Source organism: Nicotiana tomentosiformis, chromosome 3 (genome assembly GCF_000390325.3).
Source record: "Nicotiana tomentosiformis chromosome 3, ASM39032v3, whole genome shotgun sequence".
NCBI classification, from domain to species: domain Eukaryota; kingdom Viridiplantae; phylum Streptophyta; class Magnoliopsida; order Solanales; family Solanaceae; genus Nicotiana; species Nicotiana tomentosiformis.
In genome coordinates this window covers 16,155,244-16,180,811 of record NC_090814.1, presented here as the reverse complement: position 1 = coordinate 16,180,811, position 25,568 = coordinate 16,155,244, and the positions used below count along the sequence as shown (strand labels likewise).

Below are 25,568 nucleotides of genomic sequence, written 5' to 3'. Positions count from 1 at the left end.
AGTTACTTATCTGCTCTAAGAACCAGCTACTCAGAGTTAAGGACCAGCTCCTCAAGATTGATGATTGTACGTCTTGCAAGATAGTAATTTTATCTCAAAATTACCCAGGCCCGAGTTTGTTGGATGAAAACTGCTAAACATGATAAGGATTGTTGTCTAAGGAGATACGCATGCATAGGTGGGAGACAAGAGTCCCAAGACTTGTGGAGGCCTTGGAGAAGTAGGAGTCCTATCAAATGAGAAGCTGACTATGCATAGGACTCCTAGAAGATCTGGGAGTCCAGGGAATTTAAATACTATCCTTTTGGACTGCTGGGATCATCCTTTTACACATCAACTGAAGAACTACATTTTTCTACACTCAAGTTGAGTACCAGTATTGTGTTCTTCTTCAGTCAGTCTAGTAAATGTATTTTAGGAAATCGAGTTGCAAATACATGCAATAGGAGTACTGGAGAGTATTGAGTTACAAATTTGTAATCGATACATTTGGCTCATTGTTCTAGTGAAGTTGAAGTTGAAAATCCTATGTCGTAGGTCATGGTTTTTTCACCTTTTGAGCCGGGTGATTTTCCATGTAAAAATTATTGTGTTTACTTTGTTGCTTATTTTTACTTTACGCTTAAAGAGTAAGGTAAAGAACCAAGTTCTTTAGTAATCCATAAAGGCACTCAAACTAACAATTGGTATCAGAGCTGGTTATCTCACACACAGCTAACACCTAAAGAGATCTTGGAATCAAAATGAGTGCTCCACCTGGAATTAACGAAGGACAATCAATTACCAAACCACCCATGTTTAATGGAAAATACTACAGTTGATGGAAAGCAATAATGGAAGATTTTCTGACAGTTGAAGATTATGAACTATGGACCATAGTGAACCAAGATCCACTAACTCCTATTAAACAAAATGCGCAAAATGAAACTGTTCCTAAGGACCTCTCTGAATTTGTGGCAGCAGATTTCAGAATGATGGAGAAGAATGCAAAGGCTAAGAAAATCTTTATCTGTGGACTTGGTCCTGATGAGTACAACGGGATATCAGCTTGCTCCAATACAAAGGAGATTTAGGATGCACTCCAAATTGCTCATGAAGGAACAAACCAAGTAAAGAGATCAAGGATAAAATTATTTATGAGAAACTATGAGTTGTTCTCCATGGAGGAGTCCAAGCCCGTCCAGGAGATGATGACTAGGTTTATCATAATAACAAATAAACTGAAATCACTTGGTAAGGTTTTAACCTCAGAAGAGTTGGTTAGCAAAGTTCTAAGAATTCTTCCGGCTTCATGGGAATCAAAAGTCACAGCTATTCAGGAAGCCAAGGAGCTGGATAAGATCTCACTTGATGAGTTGGTTGGAAACTTAAAGACTCATGAAATGAGAAAGATAGAACTGCGCAAGAAAGAACCAAAGAGGGATAAGGCCTTGGTCCTTAAGGGGTCTGAAGAAGATGAATCTGACAGTAATGATCCTAACCTAGCAAAGGTTGCTAAGTTCATGAAGAACTCCAAAAATGCATCTAAGAGAGAGAACAACGGTAAGCATAAGCAGATCGACAAAGCTACTTATGATGGGAGCTACAAGTATAGCAAGCTATACCACAGGGTCAAAGACTGCCTAATGTGGTAAATTAAATGGAGGAAAAAATGAGCTGAATAGGAGAAACGGGAAAAAATAAGAGAAAAGTGTCCAAGCAAAGGAAAAATCCTAGGTAAAGGATTCATTGAAGCGATGAACTAGGCCTTTGTAGCAGCATATGAGGACAATAGAAGTGATAAAGAGGAATCAAAGGAGGATGAGGCCAAAAGTCTCTATGATGTAATTGATGCACATGAGACAGTGGAGACAGAACCTCCACTAAAGCTTGGAATGCACATTGGAAGACCTTCTCTATTTGATGGACATCACTATGATGAATGGAAGATGCGTATGGAAACGTTCCTTCAAGCCACTGACTTTGACCTATGGGTAATTTTCAGTCATGGACCAATCATACCTACCAAAATGGACGGTGAAGGTAACTTTTTGCAACAAGACAAAAGAGGAATATGATGATGAAGATCGTCAGCTAATCCAGAAAAATGCCAAAGCAAAGAACCTGCTCTACAGAAGTTTACCCAGAAATATTCTCTACAAGGTGTCCTCTTGTATCTCTACCCATGATATATGGAGGACCTTGGAAGCTGATTTTGGAGATGAAAACATTGAAGTGGCGCTGATGGCAATTGAAGAAAGCCAAACAGACGAAGAAGTGATAAGAATGATGGCCATGAGTGATTCAGAGACTGAAGATGAAACAAATCAGGTAAGTATCTATAACTTGAAAGAAAACATTCATGCTATGTCTAAACAATAACTAATGGCCATAATTGTGACCATGATGAGTGAGATGGACAAAATGAGAGCTGGAAATGATCAGTTAATATTCAACCTTTCATATGTCAAACCTGATCTAGAATAACTTGAATCTACCAAAGCTGATCTTGAAGGACAGGTCAAAGACCTTAAGAACCAGGTTCTTGAGCTCACTTCTAAAAATGAGAAGTCATCTGATACACATTGTAAGGGAAAGATGAGTGATCTGCAAGATAATCTTGAAAAGGAATTAAAAAGGGCTAAAGATAATCTTTGTGATGTTGGAAGTAGGAATAAAATTCTGCAAAAAACATCTAGAAAAAGGGTAATTATGAACTAGCTAGGCTAAGCAAGTGGCATAGATCCTCAGATGCATTAAATTGGCTAAATAAAAATGGCAGCACTAACAAATCAGGAATTAGCTATAGAAAACTTGTTCCCAAATTTGATCCAAAGTATGTAGGAATTTCTTATAACAAAATGTGCACTCATTGTGGAAAGGTAGGACACTTTAGAGATACTTGCCCTGCCTTAATTCATGCTCAATTTAAGAACACTTTTGTTCTTGCTAAAGAAGAGGAACTAAATTCCAAGCCTCTTGTCCAAACTAATTGGACTAAGGTTAACAAGAAAACATTTATTAATCCTCTTCCCTTCTGGGCAAGAAAAAATCTAATTCATCCTTTTTCAAATAAAAAGGAACTCAATTTTGTCTGTTTTCCCAAGACTAACTTATGATTTCTGGTGCATGCTAAAGTGAGAGGGAAAAATCAAGACTAGTATCTAGACAGTGGATGCTCAAGATATTTGACTGGAGAAAAGAAAAACTTTCTCTCACTGACAGCCTTCCAAGGAGGGAGTGTGTCATTTGGAAATGAGAAAAAGGGCTAGATAACATGTATCGGTAAGGTCGGTAAGTCACTCTCTCATGCTATAGAAGATGTGTATGGTAAGTCACCTCAGACAAGGTATGTGATGCCTATGTTAGAGGAAAACATGTAAGGTCACCTTTTAAATCTAAAAAGGTTGTCAGCACCTCCAAATCTTTGGAACACCTTCACATGGACCTATGTGGACCATTGAGAGTGAGGAGCATGGGAGACAAGAGGTATATATTTGTCATTATAGATGACTTTTCTAGGTATACATGGACTCTATTTTTGGGATCTAAAGATGAAACTTTTTATGTTTTTGTGTGTTTGTCAAAATGATCCAACAGAAACTAGGCTGTAATGTTTTAAGTATAAGAACATACCATGGAACTGTATTTGAAAACTCTAAATTCCTTGAGTTCTGTAACACACATGGCATTGATCATAACTTCTCTGCACCTAGAACTCCATAACAAAATGGTGTTGTAGAAAGGAATAATAGATCTCTAGAAGACATGGGAAGGACCATGTTGATTGCTGGTGGACTGCCTAAGAGCTTCTAGGCTGAGGCAGTCAATATTGCTTGTTATTTGCTAAACAGATGCATGGTCATACCTATTCTTGAGAAAACTCCCTATGAGTTACTTCGAGGGATAAAGCCCAACATCACTCACCTAAGAGCATTTGGGTACAAATGTTTTGTGCACAATAATGGCAAAGAAGCTCTAGGTAAGTTTGATGACAAAAGTGATGAGGGAATTTTCTTGGGTTACTCTCCACATAGTAAAGCCTATAAAGTTTTTAATAAAAGAAATATATGCGTAGAAGAGAATGTTCATGTTATTTTTGATGAATCTAACAACTTGGTTGAGAAAGGTCTGCACGATGAAGAGTATGATATAGGACTCACTGGTGAATGAGCTTCTAAGGAACCTGAACTTCAATCTGAAGATGGATCAGGAGATCCTAAGGAAGTTGTGAGTGATCATGAGGAATAAGAAGAAGACAGAACTACTCTGACTGCTAACCAGACTGATGAAGTTATACCTATTGACATTGTTCCTTTGGGTCACTCCTTGGGTGAACCATCTCTGGGAATGCAGATTAGGCCATGGAAACATCAAAGTTCACACCCTCTTGAGACCATCATCTCCGATCCTAATGCTAAAGTGCAAACTAGGTCATCGCTGAGAAATCTATGTGCACTTACATCATTCCTCTCATAGATTAAACCTAAGAACATAAAGGAAGCTCTAAAGGATCCATATTAGATTATAACCATGCAAGAGGAGCTAAATCAGTTTGAAAGAAGCAAGGAATGGCACTTGGTACAACGACCCAAGAATAGAATTGTCATAGGTACTAGATGAGTATTCAGAAACAAGCTGGATGAACAAGGAAATATCACAAGGAACAAGGCCATACTTGTGGTTCAGGAATACAATCAAGAAGAAGGCATTGACTATGTTGTAACATTTGCACCTGTATCTAGAATGGAAGCTATAAGGATGCTAATAATTTGTGTTGCACATATGGTATTCACCCTATATCAGATAGATGTAGAGAGTGCATTCTTGAACGGTTATCTGAAGGAGGAAGTATTTGTTAAACAACCTCCTAGGTTTGAGAGTGAAGAATTTTCTGACTATGTGTTCAAGTTAGACAAAGCATTGTATGGACTGAAACATGTTCCAATAATTTGGTATGAAAGACTCTCAAAATTCCTCTTAACCAATAAATTTGTAAGAGGAAAGGTGGACAACACACTATTTCTAAGGAGCAAAGGCAAAAATATTCTGATTGTACAAGTATATGTGGATGACATTATCTTTGGATCTACTAATGAAGCAATGTGCAAATAATTTGCTAAGATAATGGGGAATGAGTTTGAAATGAGCATGATGGGTGTGTTGACGGCCAATTTTGACCCTCCCTTTTAAAATTAATTTACTTGTACTTAATAATTTGAAATAAATGTTTTGAAAATATTTCTTATCAATAAATTTCTATTCTTACAAATTAATTAAGTATTAGTTTTGAAATTAATCGTTAAGCATTGGTAATATGTAATTACAAATGTACTTACTATTTTAATATTATTAAAATAATTTTTAAATATGCCATAGAGGTTTCTATGATTGATTTAACGAATTACTTCTTTAATATTTGATTAATTAGATTACTAGGTTCAAAATTGGTGTTGTAATTCCGAAAATAAAGTATTTCATAAACAATTTATTACAATTATTAGTAGTATATTTGATATTTGTAATTTTACTATATTTTATTGGAAATTATTTAAGTTTAATTAAATTAATTTTTAAAAAGGTTAAAGACTAAAGGCTACAATTGCAATTCCTCAATTTAATACGAAGTGGCTACCATGTAAATCCATTTTAGCCCAAAAATCAAGCCCAATCCGGAATTGATCCTGTCCAAACAACCTCTTCAATCCACCTTGGCAATTCATGCCACTCCCTTTAACCTAATAGCAGTGTGCCACATCACCCGTCTCCAACACACACACAGAAGAAGCACAACGGATCTAAGTCGTCCGTTCCTTGGATCAAAGGCTCACGATTTGTCTCCATTTTTCTCTTTAAATTAAAGCACTCATCAGATTTAATCATAGACGTTGGATCACAACAATCCAACGCCACCAAAATTACTTAATAAAATATTTAAACCTAAAATTATCAGAACTGTCGATCTTAAAGATCAACGACCATGATATTTTCCCCTAACCTTATCCCTAGAGATGGCCTCCCAAACCCTAACCCTAAAATCATTTCTCCCTTCACCCTGCTGCCCTCTTTCCCTAAAATCTCTCTTTTCTCTCATCCTTCTCTAGCCCATCAATCCCAAATCCTTGCAAATATTTGTGCAAGGTCACACAAATCAAACCCCAAACACTCAATCTGCTTCTCTACCCGCAAATCCCGCTGCTATTTTCCTCTTTCAATCATACGAATTGAACGCTCAATTCTGAAACCCTAAGCTCAAAACACCATTAATCTGATTTTCTCCTTGTTCTTTCAAATCAAACATACAGAACCACTCATCTTGTCCCTGGGCTATGAAGCTTGTTGTTTTCTTTCCATTTCAACGATGAAATTTCAAAAGCCTAAATTATAAAATCATAGACCAAAATGTGAAACTGGAAATCATCAAATAGGGGCATGCATGGAACGTCTGCAAAGGTTTCATCATGAATAACTCATTTACCAATGGTCAAACGCAGTGACCTTTGGGTTACATAGTTTATTCGATGGGTCTTCATCTTCAACAACCAACCTCTCATCACTCAGGTAAAATCCATCTCTGTTTCGCCTGATTTCACTCGATTTGCTTGCATCATCCAGTGGTCATCATTCTCCACTACCATCACTTAAACCTACTGAAACCCTAAGGTTCAGCGGTGACTATAAATAGGGGCCGTAAATGCTATCACCAACAAGACCTACCTAACCTAACAAGAATCAAAATCTTATATGAATCAACGATTTAGAAGCCTAGGTTTCTTTTCTGATTAATTTCTATTCTCTTCTATTTTCGAGTTCCTTCACTGCTCAAGAGTTTGAAACTTTGATTTTCATAAAGCTAAGTTAAAATCCTATTTGGTTTGCTGCTCAAAAGGAGGTCAGTACACCTCCATCATTTCTCTTTTAATTGCTTCATTTGAAAATCATGAGCATGCTATTGTGTTCATGTTAACTGCTTTGTTTATAATGTTTATTCAGCCTTTAATCCCTTATTTTTGTTCACTATGACATGTTAATGATCTATGATAGGCTGTTGTATTTGTCTAATGTTAACCAGACAGTTGTATGACTTTACTGACTTCATTTTCTGTATTAAACAACCTATGTGTTTAAGTTGTTTAACCTAGTGATTTCTCACATTTGTTTTGCTTAAAACCTCACACCTTGCTCTAATGTTTTGTTATGATCATCATGTTACATTTCAAGTTCTGTTAATATCTTGTTGCAACTTTCATAATCTTCAAGTTGCATTTTGAGTTTTGTTCCAACTAATGCTCTGTTATGACCTTGATGCAGTCTGATAGATTTGGACACTGCGAAAGGTGTGAGTGGTATTCAGGGGAGTTTCAGTGTGATCAAGCAATGTGGGAGAGTCTCAGGCCTATCAACTTCTCATTAGCACTATTGGGATTATTGGTCTTTCCGCAGAGAAGGTGTTGGATCAATATCAACTTAGTACCCGCCGTTCTGGCAACCTTCAAGCTACTTTGGTGCTGATGGTTCTAGCTAAGATGTTGAGGGCTTTGTCCGCATGTGCACGAGGGTATGATTTCTTTAAGGGTTATAACTTGCTGCTTCAGATCTGGGATACAGAACATTTCTTCCAGCGAGAGGCCACCATTGACTATTTTGTGGACATCACCAAGATGATCCACAGCCACAACGAGAGGATGAGACATTGGGTCTCCCCATATGGGTAAGAAGTGTGGAGGGAAATGCTGACCAATCTAAGTGGAGAATGAGTCAACTGGAAGCTATCATGGTTAGGTGGAAGAGCAATCTTAAGGACTCCTCAGAAATACTTCATTGAGCTGATTAGACTTGATGACATCCAACCATACTCACCCTTGCGGGTTCTCAGATAGATCGAGATGATTGATCGCGGCTAAACTCATACCACAATTAAGTAGCGAGGCGGTCGATGCAATAATAAACCCAACAAAGGTCGGGATCGAATCCACAGGGAGTTAGAATTTCAAGTTAATTTCAAGTTTTGGCTTCAATTTCACTTCCATAAACTTGATTGGTGTTCTACTTCTAACTTTACTCTAAAGATTGTAATAATTGAAACTAATGCAATATTTTTGTTTTTGTTTTTCAAATGTTTAAAGAGACTATGGTAGTGACTTCTACCGAGGTGGATATCTAACGGGTAGCAAAATCTAGGGCAAGCTTGATTAGTTGGGATTGTCATATAGCTATCACACCCGGGTACTCACTCTACACTTCTTAGTAGTTTGAGTTATTTTGCCCAATTTGGCTTTCTCAAGTCCAAATGGGTATTCATGCAAATCAAGTGATATTAGCTCAAGTTGGGTATTACTATCTCTAGGTTTAACCATTTAATTGGGGCTATCAATTTCTTGAGTTCATCCCAATTCCTTGTTAGCCTAGTTTTCCTAAACTTAGTCCCTCTTTCTCAAGTAGAGACTAAGTCATAAAGGCATGAATCAATGTTTGCAACTATTAATTCTTGAGTTCTAGCAAGAACTAGGCTAAATATCACTAACACATTCACGTTCAAGCCCTAAAATTAAATACCCATACTAAGGTTGGATCACAACCCTAGCTATGGGTTTAGCTGCTCATGGAAATAACAGAAATTAAAGATGAAATGAAAATAAAATCCATAATATTAATTTATGGAATGAAAATCTAATGTTAAGAAGTGAATCTAGTACAAAATTTTCGAAAACAGAAAAGTCAGTCGTCTCAGGTGCTCCTAAAAAACATAACATTCCCTAAAATGACAAAAAGTTCTATTTATACTAAGCTGAAAATATCTGACAAAAATGCCCCTACGGAGGTTGTGCGGGCGTGTAATTCTGAGTGCGGTTGTACTTTTTCTTTTGCGGCCGCATAATTCTGATGTGGTCCGCGTTCTTCTCTTTTGGATCTGGGTTGAGGCCCACAACAACCCTAGCTAATAATAAAAATCACAAATGGCTCAAAAAAACCACTCGATGATTGTTTTAGTCAACACAAGAGTCTAAAGGTCACAACTAGAGCTATTCTTTGCCAATCAACTTGTTTCTAACCATAAGGTCGAAGGTAAATGTGTTAATACCAAGTGAAGCCTGCTTGAGACACTTTTATTCATTACTACTATATAAACAAAAACATAAAGAAAACAGACTCAATCCCTTAAGAAGGTTGTCATGCCATCCATCGTTGGGAAGAGCCACCCGGTTCACACAACATCCACCTTTGGAAAGAACCGTGGCATTAAGAAAACCAAAGGCTTATTGTTCACATAAAACGTAAAAAGAATCTAACAACTTAAAAAGAAGCTACTAAAGTAAATAAGAAGCTATGCTACTAAGGAAAAACACAACGAAAGAAGTTATGAAGTAAACTATGGAAAGTAGACTGAATGTGTACAAAATGAAGAAAAGCGAATGCATACATAATGGAAATGAATATATACATACCAAAAGTGAAAATAAATATAAATAAAGATAAAGAAAAATAGTATAATGGTTATTACATACCAAATGTCATCAAATCAAAATGGACCACCCCCCAAATGAAAAATAGCATTGTCCTCAATGCTCATAACAAATAAGAACAAGGAAAAAGGGGTAGAGAGTAGAGAAAACTCCCTATGTGGTCTGTGTCTGTATCGGGTCCTCAACATGCATGGGCTCATCAGCACCCTCCGTATCCTCTAACTGGATCTCCACATCCTCTGACTGGGGGACTACGAGGTTGCTGAGCATCTGAATCAGCTCCTCAGCAGTGTGTGAAGTGGCAGCCGGCTCCTCAGACTGGCCGGCTGCTGCCTTTGATGCCTTGGGAACTGCTGCATGTGTTGTTGGGACTGTCTCCTCCTTGAGCAGTTCCAATGGAATATCACCAGCAGAAGCAATCTTCTCAACCTCATTGCTCAACTTCTCCACTGACTCCTTAGATGCCTGTTTCTTCTGCATCTTTTTCACTTGCTTCCCCAAATCCTTGATAATCCTCACATATTTATCAAGAGTCTCTCGGATCTTTTTCTATTCGTCCAGAATCTTTTTCTGGTTGTCCAGAATCTTCTTCAAAGAGTCCTCTACTGATGGAGGTACCGGAAGCTCTGTTGGGGCTGAAGATTGTGCTGCCACTGCACTGGATATGGCAGTCAGCTTTGTGGTAGCTGCCTATATCCAGTTGTTGAGACTGGATAGTGTCTCTGAAACCCGGAGTGCAGTCTGATGGTAGGTAAAAGATGTGGGCACTGACAGTGGCACTGAGAGGGATGGTCCGGAGAAAGGAGGAGGCATGGCAGCTGCTCCGGCAGAAGTACCGGCTGTTGTGGAGGGCTTGGCAACTGACCCGATGTCCACTACTCCTGGCTCTTCAGACTGGCCAGTAGAGGTAGTGGCTTTACCCTTGAATTTAGGGTTGTCTGCTTCTTGGAGTTTGTATTATGAGAAAGGCTTTTTAGCCTTCACCTCCACATCAAAATGTCTCGTCTCTACCCCTTGATCTTGGAAATACTCTATGAGGAAGTTGGGGTAGGGATACGATCTTTCTTCTTTCTGGACTACATTGGAGATGTTGTAGGACATCATGTTTCCTACATTAATAGGATATCCTGCTATGATGGAAGCTTGCCCGGTGGAGTGGAAGTGCATTCTCATGCTGGTACGGGTCAAGACGGCTGCACACGAATGTTTGCCATCCTTTTGCTTCAAAGTTAAGGGTGGATCTGATAATTTGAACTCCTGCTGTGAGCCATGCAGGTGTTGTCCCCAGAATAGCAAGTATGTCAGCTAGCCATGGGCGAACTGCATCACCCAAGGCTAGCTTCTCCAAGTATTGCCCTGCCTCGACCTCCTCAAACCCTACATATTTGTTCAGGGAGTGGCCATCAAACCGGATTTTCAAGTTCCGGACTTTGTCACCTTTGTACCCTTTTTGATGTGGGAAACATTGGCATAAAATTCCTTGATGAGGTATTCATTGGCATCTTGCAACCGGTTGGTGAACCATTTCCATCTTTTTCTCTTCGTAAATTGCTTTAGGACATTCAGATTGTGCTGACTTAGGTCTTTTGTTATGAATTATCGCTCAACACCTTCTCACTTACAAATCTATCATCCCACACTATCGGCTTCCTTGATCTAGCCAGGCCTCCCACAATTGTGTCACCCCTCTCCCGTCATCCGACCTCATGATCAGCATCTAAATTGATTAGGGTAGCTATTGTGGTAGGTGTTGTAGCAGGTGGGGAAGATGGCTCAGATGCCTGACTACCTCCCTCTGAGCCATCGGAAGAACTAGAGGAGGAGGTAGGTTCATTGACTAAACGGAGTCTATTGGGGAATTGTTGTGATTGTGCCCCCGGCTGTGGTTGTACAGAATCTCCCTCAGAAGTTTCCCGGGATGGGAGGTATTCACTGGTGTCTGAGGAGTCCGGAGGTGATCTACTGATAATAGTCTTTTTGCCCAAAACTTTCTGGACTGATAGTGGCATGTTAGGTTTTCCTCTACCCCGACCTCGGGAGGATTCTGCCCTACATTTGGAAGTATCACCTCGACCACGAGAACACACCATTGTCTGCAACACACAAGTAGTGAAAGTCAGTTAGAATTGGGGTTCAACATGTGTTATTGAATTATAGTTGAAAATAAAGGCACTGCTTCTCAGAACATGGCAGCGCGGATCGTACAAAACTGAGTGCAGTCGCGGACTGCCCATCGAGGACCGTACAAAAATGAGTGCCGTCGCATAATACCCATCGTGGACCACAGAAAATTGAGTGCGGTCGCAGATATCCTAGGTTCAGACTACTGGTTCTCTGAAGTTACCTCAGCGCGGACCGTATACTTTTGAGTGCGGCCGCGAAAACTCATCGTGGACCGCACAAAATTGAGTGCGGCCGCATAATCGATTTGTTGGGTCTCTGAAGTTTAATTGTGCGGACCACACAAAATTGAGTTCGGTCACAAAAACCAACCGCAGACCGCAAAAAACTGAGTGTGGCCGCACAAACTTAGCAATGATAAGTGCCTTCAACCTAGGGTGTCACAGACCGCACAATTTTGTATGCGGCCGCATACCCTAGCGAGGACCGCACAAAAATGAGTGCGGCCGCGAAATTCAAATTAGAGCGGCACTGAAGTACGATTAATACTAGGGTTTTCACTAATTAGGAATGATTTGTGGCAATTAAACAATAAAAGCTACTAACCCCAGCCCTCATTATGTATTCAAACACTACCCGCATGCTTCTAAGCAAGAATTAAGCATCAATTTGACATTTTTGGCATGAATCTAACCTTAGATAAGAAGAAAACTAAAACAAAGAGAAAAGAAATGAAAAAGATGAAATTAATTCAATCAAATCAACATACTAGTAATGAAATGTAGTAGGAAATCAACACTTGATGAATATGAGGTGAGATTGAAAATAAGAAAGAGTGCACTGTGCTTTAGTCTAGCTTGAGAGGTTAGAGTGTGTAAAGTGTTAATAGTCTCAAAAAGTCCTATTTATACTCTGACCATGTTGGCCCACCGACTTACCTGAGTGCAACCGCACAATTTTGGTACGGTCCGCACTCGTTACCTTTTCTAACTCAGCAGCTGATTCAGTGACACAGTCTGCATAAAAATGGTTGTGGCCGCGCAATCTGTGCGGTCCACAAAATTTTGATCACGGCCGTGAATCCTTAAGGGATTTTGTCAGGACAAACTTCAGAGAGTTGGCATTTTCCATCTTTCAGTTGTGCGACCGCACACATAATTGTGCAGCCGCGAAGGGCTTGTGCGGTCCGCATAATTCTGGCGCGGTCCGCACAATTTTACCACTTGGCTAATTTTTGTCTTGTCAATTTTTTGTACCGCACACCCAATTCCTGCATACACTTCACAACCAGTTAGTCCAAAACAATGCCTTATTTAACAAGAAAATCAAAAAGAAAGAAAAATACATGGGTTGCCTCCCAAGAAGCACCTGATTTAACGTCGCACCACGACGCATGTTACCATCATTAATTTGAAATGGAGCAATGCCACAACGTGGCCATCATCAACCTTACCAAGGTAGTGCTTCACCTGCTGCCCATTGACTCTAAATATCTCACCATTCTTATTATTCAAATCAAGAGCACCAAAAATAGTCACATGTACCACTTCAAAAGGACCACTCCACTTTGATTTAAGCTTTTCCGGAAACATCCGCAACCGAGAGTTGAATAAAAGAACAAGGTCACCTTCTTTGAATTCTTTGTTCTGGATATAGTTATCATATAGGTACTTCATCTTGTTCTTATACACGGACGAACTAGAGTAAGCATGGAACCAGAACTCATCAAGTTTATTCAAGTGCTCCACCCGAAGATTGGCAGCTACATCCCACTCAAGGTTCAATTACTACAACGCCCACATGGCCTTATGCTCTAATTCTACTGAAGGTGACATGCTTTCCCAAACACCAATCGATATGGAGACATACCAATTGGAGTCTTGTAAGTTGTTCTATAGGCCCAAAGAGAATCGTCAAGTCTCCTTGACCAATCAGTCTGATTTGCATTGGCAGTCTTGTATAGAATACTCTTGATCTCCCTGTTGGAAACTTTAACCTGTCCACTTGCTTGGGGGTGATAGGGGGTTGTCACCTTGTGAGTGACACCATACTTGGAGAGTAAAGTATCAAAGGCTTTATTGCAAAAATGTGAACCCCCATCACTAATGATGGCCCTTGTGGTGTCGAACCCTGTGAATATGTTTTTCTTCAAGAAAGCCACCATACTCCGTGCTTCATTTTTGTGCAAAGCCACAGCTTCAACCTATTTGGAAACGTAATCCATAGCAACAAGAATATAGGTTTTCCCACATGAGGTCACAAATGGACCTATAAAGTCGATGCCCCACACATCGAAAATATCAATCTCGATGATGGTGGTGAGAGGCATCTCATTTTTCTTGGAGATCCCACTGGCCATTTGGCAATCATCATAACGCTTAACGAGCTCGCTAGCGTCTTTGCACAAGGTAGGCCAATAGAATCCACTGCTAGGACCTTTGTAGCAGTTATCGCCCCACCATAGTGACCACCATAGGGCGAAGAATGGCAAGCTTCAAGAATACCCAATTGTTCTTCTTCTGGAACACATCTCCGGATAACACCATCAGTGCAAATTTTGAAGAGATATGGCTCATCCCAATAGTAGTCCAGGAAGTCTTGTTGGAGCTTCTTCCTTTGGTTTGAGGAGAACTCATGCGGAATAATGCCACTCACAAGATAGTTGGCCACATCGGCACACCATGGCATCCCAGTCATAGAAATGGAAAGGAGTTGTTGGTCAGGAAATGAATCATTGATCTCAAGGCCATCATGTGGCCTCCCCTCCTCCTCCGTTCGGTACAAGTGGTCTGCCACTTGATTCTCACTACCCTTTCGGTCTTGAATCTCTAGATCACACTCTTGCAATAGAAGCACCCACCACATCAACCTTGCCTTAGAGTTTTTCTTGCTCATCAAATAACGAAATGTTGCATGGTTGGTGTGAACAATCACCTTTGTACTCATTATGTAGGGGCAGAACTTCTACATAGCAAAGATAATGGCTAGGAGTTCTTTCTCAGCCACCGTATAGTTGACTTGGGCCTCGTTCATGGTCTTGCTAGCATAGTAGACCGAATGAAAGATCTTATTAATTTGTTGCCCCAATACCGCACCAACCGCAACGTTGCTTGCATCACACATGAGCTCAAATGGTCAGCTCCAATTTGGCGCGGTGATAATAGGAGTGGTAGTCAAGTTATACTTGAGTAGCTAAAATGCCTTCATACAATCTTCATTGAAAAAGAACTTGTCATCTTTCTCCAGGAGTTTGCACAAGGGGTTTACCACCTTAGAAAAGTCCTTGATGAATCGGCGGTAAAACCCCGCATGACCTAGAAAGCTTCTCACTCCCTTTACAGAAGTAGGGGAGGGATTTTGGATATCACTTCAATTTTTGCTTTATCAACCTCAATACCATTCTTGGAAATCATGTGACCGAGGACAATGCTCTACTTGACCATAAAGTGACACTTCTCCCAATTCAGCACCAAGTTAGTTTCTTCACAACGTGACAATACCTTATCCAGGTTATCCAAGCACTATTCAAAAGAATCCACCACGATAGAGAAATCATCCATAAAACCCTCGAGAAACTCCTCCACCATATCGGTGAAGATGGACATCATACACCGCTGAAAGATTGTCAGTGCATTGCATAACCCGAATGGCATCCGCGAGAATGCGAAAGTTCTATATGGACAAGTGAAGGTGGTCTTCTCTTGGTCTTTAGGTGCAATAAGAATCTGGTTATATCCGGAATATCCATCCAAGAAGCAATAATAAGCACATCCGGCTAACCTATTCAACATTTGATCAAGAATTGCAAGCGGAAAATGGTCTTTCCGCGTAACTTTGTTGAGATTTCTATAATCCATGCACACTCTCCACCCGGTGACAGTACTTGTGGGGATCAATTCATTTTTGTCATTTGTTATCACAGTCATGCCCCCTTTCTTTGGGACACATTGCACCGGCGAGGTCCACAAACTATTGAAAATGGGGTAAACTACCCCGGCATCCAACCACTTGATGATCTCTTTATTTACTACCTCTTGCATGGCCTCATTCAATCGTCTTTGATGTTCCATGGAGGGTTTGGCATCCTCCTCCAAAATGATTTTATGCATGCAAAAGGCGGGGCTTATACCCCGAATACCCGCCAATGTCCAACCTATTGCTTTCTTCCTCCTTTGAAGCACCGCAAGGGTGGCATCTACCTGCACGTTAGTTAAGCACGAGGAAAGAATAACAGGTAAAGTGGAACAAGGGCCTAGAAACTCATACCTGAGGTGTGAAGGCAAAGGCTTTAACTTCAGGGTGGGAGGCTCCTCGATTGAGGGCTTTGTTGGTGGAGTCTTCCGGTTTTCGAGATCCAAGGAAAGTTTTCGGGGCTTATAAGTATATGATCTCATTTCTTGAAAAGCATTAACACATTCTACAAAGCCTTCCTTCTCATCCTCATCATGATTCAACAACACAGTTTCCAAGGTATCTTCCATATTTATCACAGCACTTGTGTCATCAACAATTACTTCGGTCACAAGATCCATGAACGAACACACTTTGTTGCTATTTGGCTGCCTCATTGGTTTACAAACATGGAACACCGCCTTTTCATCGCCCACCCGTAAGGTGAGCTCTCCAGCTTCCACATCAACAAATCTTTCCCTGTATAAAGGAAAAATCTCCCCATAATGATTGGCACCTCGTAGTCAACCTCACAGTCAAGTATCACAAAATATGCAGGAAGGATGAACTTGTCGACCCTAACTAACACATCATCAATTATCCCTAATGGCCTTTTCATTGTCCGATCCACCATTTGCAACCTCATGGATGTAGGTCTTGGTTTCCCAATCCGCAACATTTTGAATACAGAATAGGGCATCAAGTTAATACTTGCCCCCAAATCACATAGAGCTTTGGCGAAATCGGCACTCCCAATAGTGCACGGGATTGTGAAAGCACTAGGGTCTTCCAACTTTGGATCCATGGAGTGCACCATAGCACTTACTTGATGTGTCATTTTGATTGTTTCATAGTTCATTGATCTTTTCTTTGTTACAAAATCCTTCATGAACTTGGCATATCCCAGCATTTGTTCTAAGGCTTCAACCAACGGCACATTTATGGACAAACTTTTCATCATGTCAATGAATTTCTTGAATTGATTCTCATTGTTTTGCTTTGCAAGTATTTGAGGGTATGGAGGAGGAGGCCTTGGCATTGGTACCTTAGCCTTTGGCACTACCGGTTCTAGCATGTCAGTCACGTGCTCCCTAGACGGGTTCACTTCTTCTTGCGTCTCCTCCACATTTTCATCAATATCAATCCTCGTTGCTTCATTAACTTGAACATCATTGCTTGGATCATCATCTTCTTGCACCAACACATCATCACCTACATGTATTCTTTGGTTTGAGGTACTAGCAACTCCAACTCTACTACTTCTTGTTGTCACAGCCATTGCATGCCCCGTATTCCCACCTTTCGGGTTCACCACTGTATCACTAGGTAGTGCCCCCTTTGGGCGAGTATTTAAAGCTTGAGAAATTTGTCCAAGTTGAACCTCCAAGTTGCGGATAGAAGTGTTGTGGGAGGCTAATTGGGCATCGGAGTCGGCGTTTTTCTCCATTATTTGCTTAAACATGTTTTCAATCCGTCCCATTTCACTATTGGAAGAACTAGGACCTTGCGACGGATATGGAGGCGGGTTGTTTGGTTGTTGATACATCGGGGGCCTCTGAAAACCCGACCCCTGATTTCCTTGATTGCTATTGTTGCAACCCCCTTAATTATTGTTGTTCCCCTAATTGCTTTAATTGTTGCCACCCTAATTACCTTGATTATTTCCTCCCCAATTGCCTTTATTACCTTGATTATCCTAATTTCTTTGATTATTATTGTTACCACCACTCCAATTTCCTTGGTGGCCTTGGTTGTTACAGTTTCCTTAGTTTCTTTGTGATCTCCATTGTTATTGATTTGGAGCATTGCTTCTTTGACCTTGATAATTGTTGACATATTGAACCTCTTCATCTTGCTCATCATATGAATCATCTTGATTATACCCACTATTACTTTGCTCAAATTGTTCCAGATGGTTTTGTACTTGTTGACCTCGTTGTCGTCTCTTGTTTACCATCATGTTCACCCATTCCATAGTATTCACCTATTTCGACCCTTGAACTTGTTGAAGCTGAGCCTTGGCCAATTGATTCATGGTGGTTGTCAACTCCACAATAGTTTGCCCATGATCATGTAGCTCCTTGTGTAGGTGAATAACATTTGGGACACCCTGAGGAACATTGGCTCTACTTTGCCATGCCGAAGAGGTGTCCGCCATCTCATCCAAGATTTCACAAGCTTCAGAATAAGGCGTGTTCATGAAGTTACCCCCAGCGAGTTTATTTACCACACACTAATTTGTTGTGTTGATCCCCTTGTAGAAGGTCTGTTGGATCATGGCCTCGGTCATATCATTGTTCGGGCATTCTTTGACCATGGTGCGATATCTTTCCCAAATCTCGTGCAATGGCTAATTGGGATCTTGTTTGAAAGCTAAAATTTCATCCCTTAGTATATCCATGTGTCCCGGAGAGAAGAATTGGCAATGAACTTCTCGGCCAGCTCATCCCAAGTGTGGATGGAATGATTGGGGAATCTCTCTATCCAGTCCAAAGCCTTTCCCTGTAGAGCAAAGGGAAACAACCTTAACCGCAGTTCATCCTCGATGACATTTGTTTTCTTGCTCCCCCAACTAGTATCGACGAAAACCTTGAGATGCTTGTAGGCATTTTGGTATGGAGCTCCGGTGAAGAAACCCCGTTACTCAAGCAGTGTAAGCATCACGTTGGTAATTTAGAAGTTGCCCGCCCTAATCTGGGGCTGGACTATTGCACTTGCATAGCCCTCATTCGGCAACACCCGGTGCGCTACTCTTGGTGGAGGCAGCCGGCCTCGCATGTTTACTTAAGGTTCGGGATGGATCGTCATCTACCTTCTCCCCAATTGTAAATTTTTGAGGGGCTCATTGTTAAGGGCCATTTTGTACCTAAAAGCAATTCACAAACAAAATTAGTGACTCGGAAGGAAAGAAAGACAAAACACACAAATACCTAGATATATAGATAAATCCGTTTAACTCCTCGACAACTGCGCCAAATATCGATCACGGCCAATCTCACACCAGAATTAAGTAGTGAGGCGGTCGATGCAATAATAAACCCAACAAAGGTCGGGATCGAATCCACAGGGAGTTAGAATATGGGATTAGGTGTATATCTAAGTTAATTACAAGTTTTGGCTTCAATTTCACCTCCACAAACTTGATTGGTGTTCTACTTCTAACTTTACTCTAAAGACTGCAATAATTAAACTAAGGACAATATTTTTGTTGTTTTTTTTCAAATGTTTAAAGAGACTAGGTTAGTGACTTCTACCTAGGTGGATATCTAACGGGTAGCAAAATCTAGGGCAAGATTGATTAATTGGGATTGTAATATAGCTATCACACCCGGGTACTCACTATATACCTCTCGGTAATTTGAGTGATTTTGTCCAATTTGGCTTTCTCAAGTCCAAATGAGTATTCATGCAAATCAAGTGATATTAGCTCAAGTTGGTTATTACTATCTCTAGGTTTAACCCTTTAATTGGCGCTATCAATTTCTTGAGTTCACCCCAATTCCTTGTTAGCCTAGTTTTCCTAAACTTAGTCCCTTTTTCTCAAGTAGAGACTAAGTCATAAAGGCATGAATCAATGTTTGCAACTATTAATTCTTGAGTTCTAGCAAGAACTAGGCTAAATATCACTAACACATTCACATTCAAGCACTAAAATCAAATACCCAAACTAGGGTTGGGTCACAACCCTAGTTATGGGTTTAGCTGCTCATGAAAATAACAGAAATTAAAGATGAAATAAAGATAAAATCCACAATATTAATTTATGGAACGAAAATCTAATGTTAAGAAGTGAATCTAGTACAAAATTTTCGAAAACAGAAAAGTCAGCCGTCTCAGGTGCTCCTATAAAACATAACATTCCCTAAAATGACAAAAAGTTCTATTTATACTAAGCTGAAAATATCTAACAAAAATGCCCCTGCGGAGGTTGTGCGGTCGCGTAATTCTGAGTGCGGCCACACTCTTGCTTTCGCGGCCGCATAATTCTGATGCGGTCCGCATTCTTCTCTTTTGGATTTGGGTTGAGCTGAACTTTTGCGGACTGCATAATTCTAAGTGCGGCCGCGCTCCAGATTATGCGGCCGCATAAAAGTGATGCGGTCTGCACTTGCTTGAGTTTGGCTTGAAATCAACTCTCTAATTCTACATCTTGTGGACCGCATAATTTTGATCGCGTCCGCACAAGGGACTTCCGCGGCCGCACAATTCTGGTGCGGTCCGCACTTCTCTCTTTTGCTCAAGTTGTCAGCTCTCTGAATCTCAATCATCGCGGTCCGCAAAATTTCAATTGCGGCCGTAGAATAACTTTTGCGGCCGCACATTTTTGGTGCGGTCCGCGTTCTTCATTTAGCCCAAAATCACACTCTCTGAATCTCCCTCTTACGGACCTAATTTTGATTGCGGGTGCACAATATTTGTGCGGTTCGCACTTCAGACCTCTTTGCCCAGCCTTGGTTTTTGTTCAACTTTTGACTCCTTTGTGAGTTGATTTTGATTCCTTTGGCTCATTTTGAATAATTCCTGCAAGCAAGCATATTTCATTAGTTTTCGGGAATACCTTCAAGCATTTTTAGCCTAAAACACAAGTAAAAGAGAGTAAATAATATTTTAAAATCCCTAATAATCAATGATCCACCTTGTTCCTCTATGGACAAGGACAACACTATGTGAGGATGAGTATAACGGACAGATTCTGATCCCTAGGATAAGAAGGCTCCAAAAAGAGTGGAACGACCTGATCACAATGCTAATGGGTCAAAACTCATGGTGTACTCCTAAGTATTATGTCTGGATCAACGAGGAAAACGAGCTGGCCCGGGCCAAGCAGAGAGGGTATAGCCTAGCTAGAGGACGCAGTGGCTGCTTTGCAAATCTACCATGAGATCCTGCCACATTACCTTGTGACTACCTCAATGCACCGTCAAGTGGTCCCATGATCCATCGATCACATGTTTCCACCTATTGAAGATGATGATCGGGTAGTGGAGTACATCCAAATAGAATCTTATACAGAGCTAGAAGAAGATCCAGAGGAAGGGTCGGAGTTCAACGATGACGGGGAGGAGTTTAAAGAAGACTCGGAGGAATATCCAGAGGAACAACCAGAAAAAGAGGAGATGGGAAACGATCTCGGGGGGTCGGAGTTCAACGTTGATTTACCCTTCTTTCCCACTTTGTACCCTTATCCCCAGTAAAAGGGCAAGTTGTTCAAGCCCATGCAATTGTATGAAATAGTGATGTAATCTTTGTTCCCGCTTATTTCAGTCTAAATTATTAATGAAAACAAACTTGCTTCGTATCTAAATGTGTCAAGTCTAAATGTTTGTCAAACATCTGCGATCTAGGCCTACCTCTAACAATGAGAGGTCCCGCGAATTCTAGGAAATGCGCTACCCTTAATGCGTGAATTAATTGCTTTGTGTTATTTCTTGCTTGTATAAATGAAGAACTGACTCTTGTTTCTTTTCTTTCTTCTCATTTTTTCTTTTGATTTATTATTACCCCTAAAGGAAAGTTGGTTTGTGTCGACCCAAAACTGGCGGAACCACCGTACAATCTAAGATCAAAGGGAAAGATATCAGCTACAGAGAACCCATCTGAACATGCTCTGGTCACAGCCGACAACCTGGGGCGATTGGGGGAGAAGGACGATTTCAGGAATGATGAACACGTGGATAGGATGGCCCAGAAAATGGAGTCTCTAAGGGAGGAAGTACAACATATCAGGGAACTAGCACATCTTTCCATGACAACGCTTCCTCAACCACCTCGCTTTCCTTCTTTGGATTCGATTCCTGACCATTTTCCTTCCACATCAGGCCAAAACAACAACACCCCAACTTCAGTCCCCACTACCCAAGTCATACCTTCAGTAACCCCTGCAAACCCACCAGACCCCCTATCCACACTCCCTGCGTACCATAATACGTTCAAACACCACAAAACCCATCTATCACCACTAACACAACTCACACCACTCCTCATGACGAAGTCACATTTACCGGTCACTCAAATCAACACATACATGTGGCACATACCGCCACTCATAAGTGATATGTTCCCCTGCATATGCCATTTCTTAACCAACCTTTACAGCGCCTGTCACGGTAAGGGTGCCTTATGCGATTCACCAATACGCCAAGATAGAGAGGGAAGCTAGGTGTAAGGGAGAGGAGTCAGTATCTGAGCAGCTGCAAATCTTGAGAAAATGAATGAAGAACCTCCAAGTCGCTTTGGACTAAGAGGATCTGTGTATCCATTCGGATGTGGATATGCCATCAGGGTATAAGCCTCCAAATTTTGATATCTTCGATGGGACCGGTGACCCCCACGCGCATTGGAGGGCATATTGTGAAGTTAGTCGGGGTGGAGAGAAACGAGAAGCTAAGAATGAAGTTATTTATAAGGAGCCTAAGGGGAGAAGCACTCACTTGGTATACTCGACAGGATCCGCAAAATTGGAGAACTTGGCAAGATATGGTGTAGGACTTAATGAATCGCTTTTGATTCAACATAGAGATCACTCCTGATAGGTTCGCACTGGTAAACCTACAGAAAAGGCCATCTGAGTCATTCCAAGAATATGCACGTCGGTGGAGGTCAGAGGCTGTCAGGGCGCAACCTCCGTTGGACGACAGTTAATTAACTAAGTATTTCATCAGAGCCCAGGCAGGGATATACTTCGAAACAATGATGGGAATGATGGGACAGAAATTCCCTGAGCTGGTCAAGATGGGAGATTTCTTAGAAGAAAGTATAAAATCTGGTAAAGTACAATCCATGGAAGCACTGCAAGCGGCCAATAAGACCATCCAATCAGGGTCAATTGGTAGTAGAAAAAAGAAGAAAAAGGAGGTCTCAGCAGTCGTCCCTTACTATCAACCCAACCCACATCACGAAAACACTTCACATTCCCCAAAAAACCATTCACCTCCACCTTCCTATTCTCCAGTCTATAACACCCAGCCATATTATCATCCTCAACTACAATGCAACCCTTCTCGAGCCCACAACAACCCGAACCCAAAACAACCATATGATCTTGTCCTAACTACTACCCATCAAAACCAACCCGCTTATACATCATGCCCTGGTCCCAGGTTTGAAGAAAGGGATCCCAGAAATTATACCCTGATTGTTGAGCCTCTGGCCCAATTGTTCGAGAGATTGAGAAGAGCAAGATTGATACATCCAGTGGAAGGAAGGGTTCCTATGTATTCCTCCAAGTATTTTGATGCAACTAAAAGGTGTGTGTACCATTCCAACGTGCTTGGGCATGATACTGAAGATTATTTTAAGCTGAAAATGAGATTGAAACACTGATCAATAGCGGATCCACTTAGTGCACTCTGGTGCCACCCAATGTGAATCGCAATCCGCTACCAAATCACCAAAACCAGGTAGTCAACATGATCATATTGGACGAAGAATATGATCTAAAGGGAACTATTGTCATAGTAGGATATGCAGAAGCTGCCAGGATCCCACCTCAAAGGGCTCTAATGATTACCGTACAAGTGAGACATACAGTGACAGTTCAGAATTGTCAGCGACAACCTGCCAATGCTACAGGGGATGAAGAGAGTCGTGAATACAAAATTGTCCCATGGACGTACTAGCAGAAGGGGAAGGCCAAGATGACAGACTCTGTCGTAGCCCATGGTATGACTAAGTTTAGGAGATGCTACGCTCCTGAAGATGCAAATCGAGGGAACTTGGGAAGAGAGAAGATTCAAAGAAGGAACATAACGGACCTAGAAGCCGCCAAATTCTGGATGAGAATGTCGACCAAAGAGTACTTCGTGGAGGAGCAACTGAAGAAAACTTCAGCATAGATATCAATCATGGACTTGCTAATGAGTTTCAACAGTCATAAGGATGCCATTTTCAAAGTACTAAGTGGGGTAAGTGTGCCAAGCAACACCACCAGTGAGGCACTGGCCGTAATAATTGGGAAAATGGTTATAGCAAATATGATCACTTTCAGAAGAGATGAACTTCCCGTCAAAGGCACAAGTCACAATAAAGCTCTTCATATCACTGTCAAATGTGGGGACAAAGTGGTGTCCCGAGTACTGGTCGATGGAGGGTGAGGAGTCAATATTTGTATGCTTTCTGCTTTACCGGAATTGGGAATTCATTTGAGTGAAGTCAAGGAAATCCACGTGAGGTTAAGGGCCTTTGAGGGTTCGCAGAAGGATGTCATCAGATAAATTTATTTGGCTTTGCATATCGGACCTGTTGAATTTCCCATATTGTTTCAAGTCATGGATATCTCTTCTTCCTACAACTTGTTGCTGGGAATGCCCTAAATACACATGGTAGAGGCCGTCCCATCCACTCTACACCAATGCATGAAATTTGAGTAGGGATATCAGAGAATCATAGTCCACGGTGAGTGGGGTCACTCCTCTTATTTGGGGCATGTTGTTCCATTCATTGAAGGGCTAGACGGAGTTGCTTTCCATGCAGTGGAAAACATGCAGACCACCGAAATGGAAGAAACTAAACAAAACTTGTGAATGCAGTTACCGTATATATCCAAGATGGCTATAAGGGAGATGATAAAATATGGATACAGACAAGGAACAGGTTCGGGAGCTAGGTCGGATGGGATCACACAGCCAATTAAACCTAATGGGTAGAAAAGAAGGGTCGGCATAGGATATCAGCTTCCGGTGGGGAAAGCTCATGTCGATAGCACCGGGAAAAAGGTTTTTGTACTAGAGCATGTTTCAAGTCCAGTCCAGAGTTCAATACAAGAAGATGATATCACCGACGAATTGGGAAAGTTGTTCATGAATATGATTGAGGAATGTTTTGAAGGGACTAACATCAAGCCACCGACCATCAGGGATGCTAAATGAGGGGAAGAGCTTCGGAATTGAACCGCCCGTCCAAATTTGGTTCGCTGGGAGTCTTGGTAGTATGGAATTGTAAAAGTTTTCTTTTTGAAAAGTGCACGGTCAATTGAGGCTTGCACCGTGTCTGTACCCTTTTGTTATTTGCCTTTTTTGAACGCTTAAGGCGTTCCTCTTTTGATGAAATAAAAGAATAATTTTCTTAAAATATTGCAAATTTATTACCGCTTCATTTATACTTATCTTTTATTTTCAGTAATCAAAATGCTAAAAACCTGCGTTCTGCGATTTTGACATGTAACAAAATCGTCGAGCGCAACGACCCAAATTACGAGGAGTATGACGAGAGTATGATGCCAGACAATCTCCCACAGGAGATCGAACAACTGGAAAGTCAGAAAAAACCCAACCTCAAAGAAACAGAAGTGGTCAACCTTGGAAGTGAAGAAGATGTGAGAGAAACCAGAATCAGCATTCATCTAGAAGCCGAGCAGAAGGAAAAACTAGTTGAGCTCCTCCGATAATATATTGTAGTGTTTGCATGGTCATATGATGACATGTCGGGATTAATTACTAACATTGATTCGCATTGACTGCCCAGTGATCCTACCATACAGCCAGTCAAGCAGAAATTGAGTCTGAGGATAAAGGAGGAAGAAACTAAGAAGATAGAGGCGAATGTGGTAAGAGTCACAAATTATCCCAACTGGTTGGCAAATATTGTCCCAGTATCCAAGAAAGATAGAAGGATCAAAATATGTGTGGATTACCGAGATCTCAACAAAGCTAGTCCAAAGGACGACTTCCCTTTACCAAACATCCACATCCTCATCGACAATTGCGCAAAGCATAAACTGCAGTCGTTTGTGGATTGTTTTGCTGGGTACCACCAAATCTTAATACACGAGGAAGATGCAAAAAAGATAGCTTTTACCACACCTTGGGGAGTTTACTGCTATAAAGTCATGTCGTT

The 25,568-nt window shown here is 41.0% G+C and overlaps 1 protein-coding gene across 1 annotated transcript; it reads left to right on the top strand.

Moving 5' to 3' along the window:
* The first annotated feature begins 1,160 nt into the window (after positions 1 to 1,160).
* On the top strand, positions 1,161 to 4,152 carry LOC117280321 (uncharacterized). Its single transcript, XM_070198009.1, has 7 exons — positions 1,161 to 1,610; positions 1,746 to 1,973; positions 2,023 to 2,310; positions 2,500 to 2,685; positions 2,862 to 2,981; positions 3,386 to 3,468; positions 3,834 to 4,152. The coding sequence occupies exons 1-7, from the start codon at positions 1,161 to 1,163 to the stop codon at positions 4,150 to 4,152; spliced, it is 1,674 nt and encodes a 557-aa protein (XP_070054110.1).
* Positions 4,153 to 25,568: the final 21,416 nt, after the last annotated feature.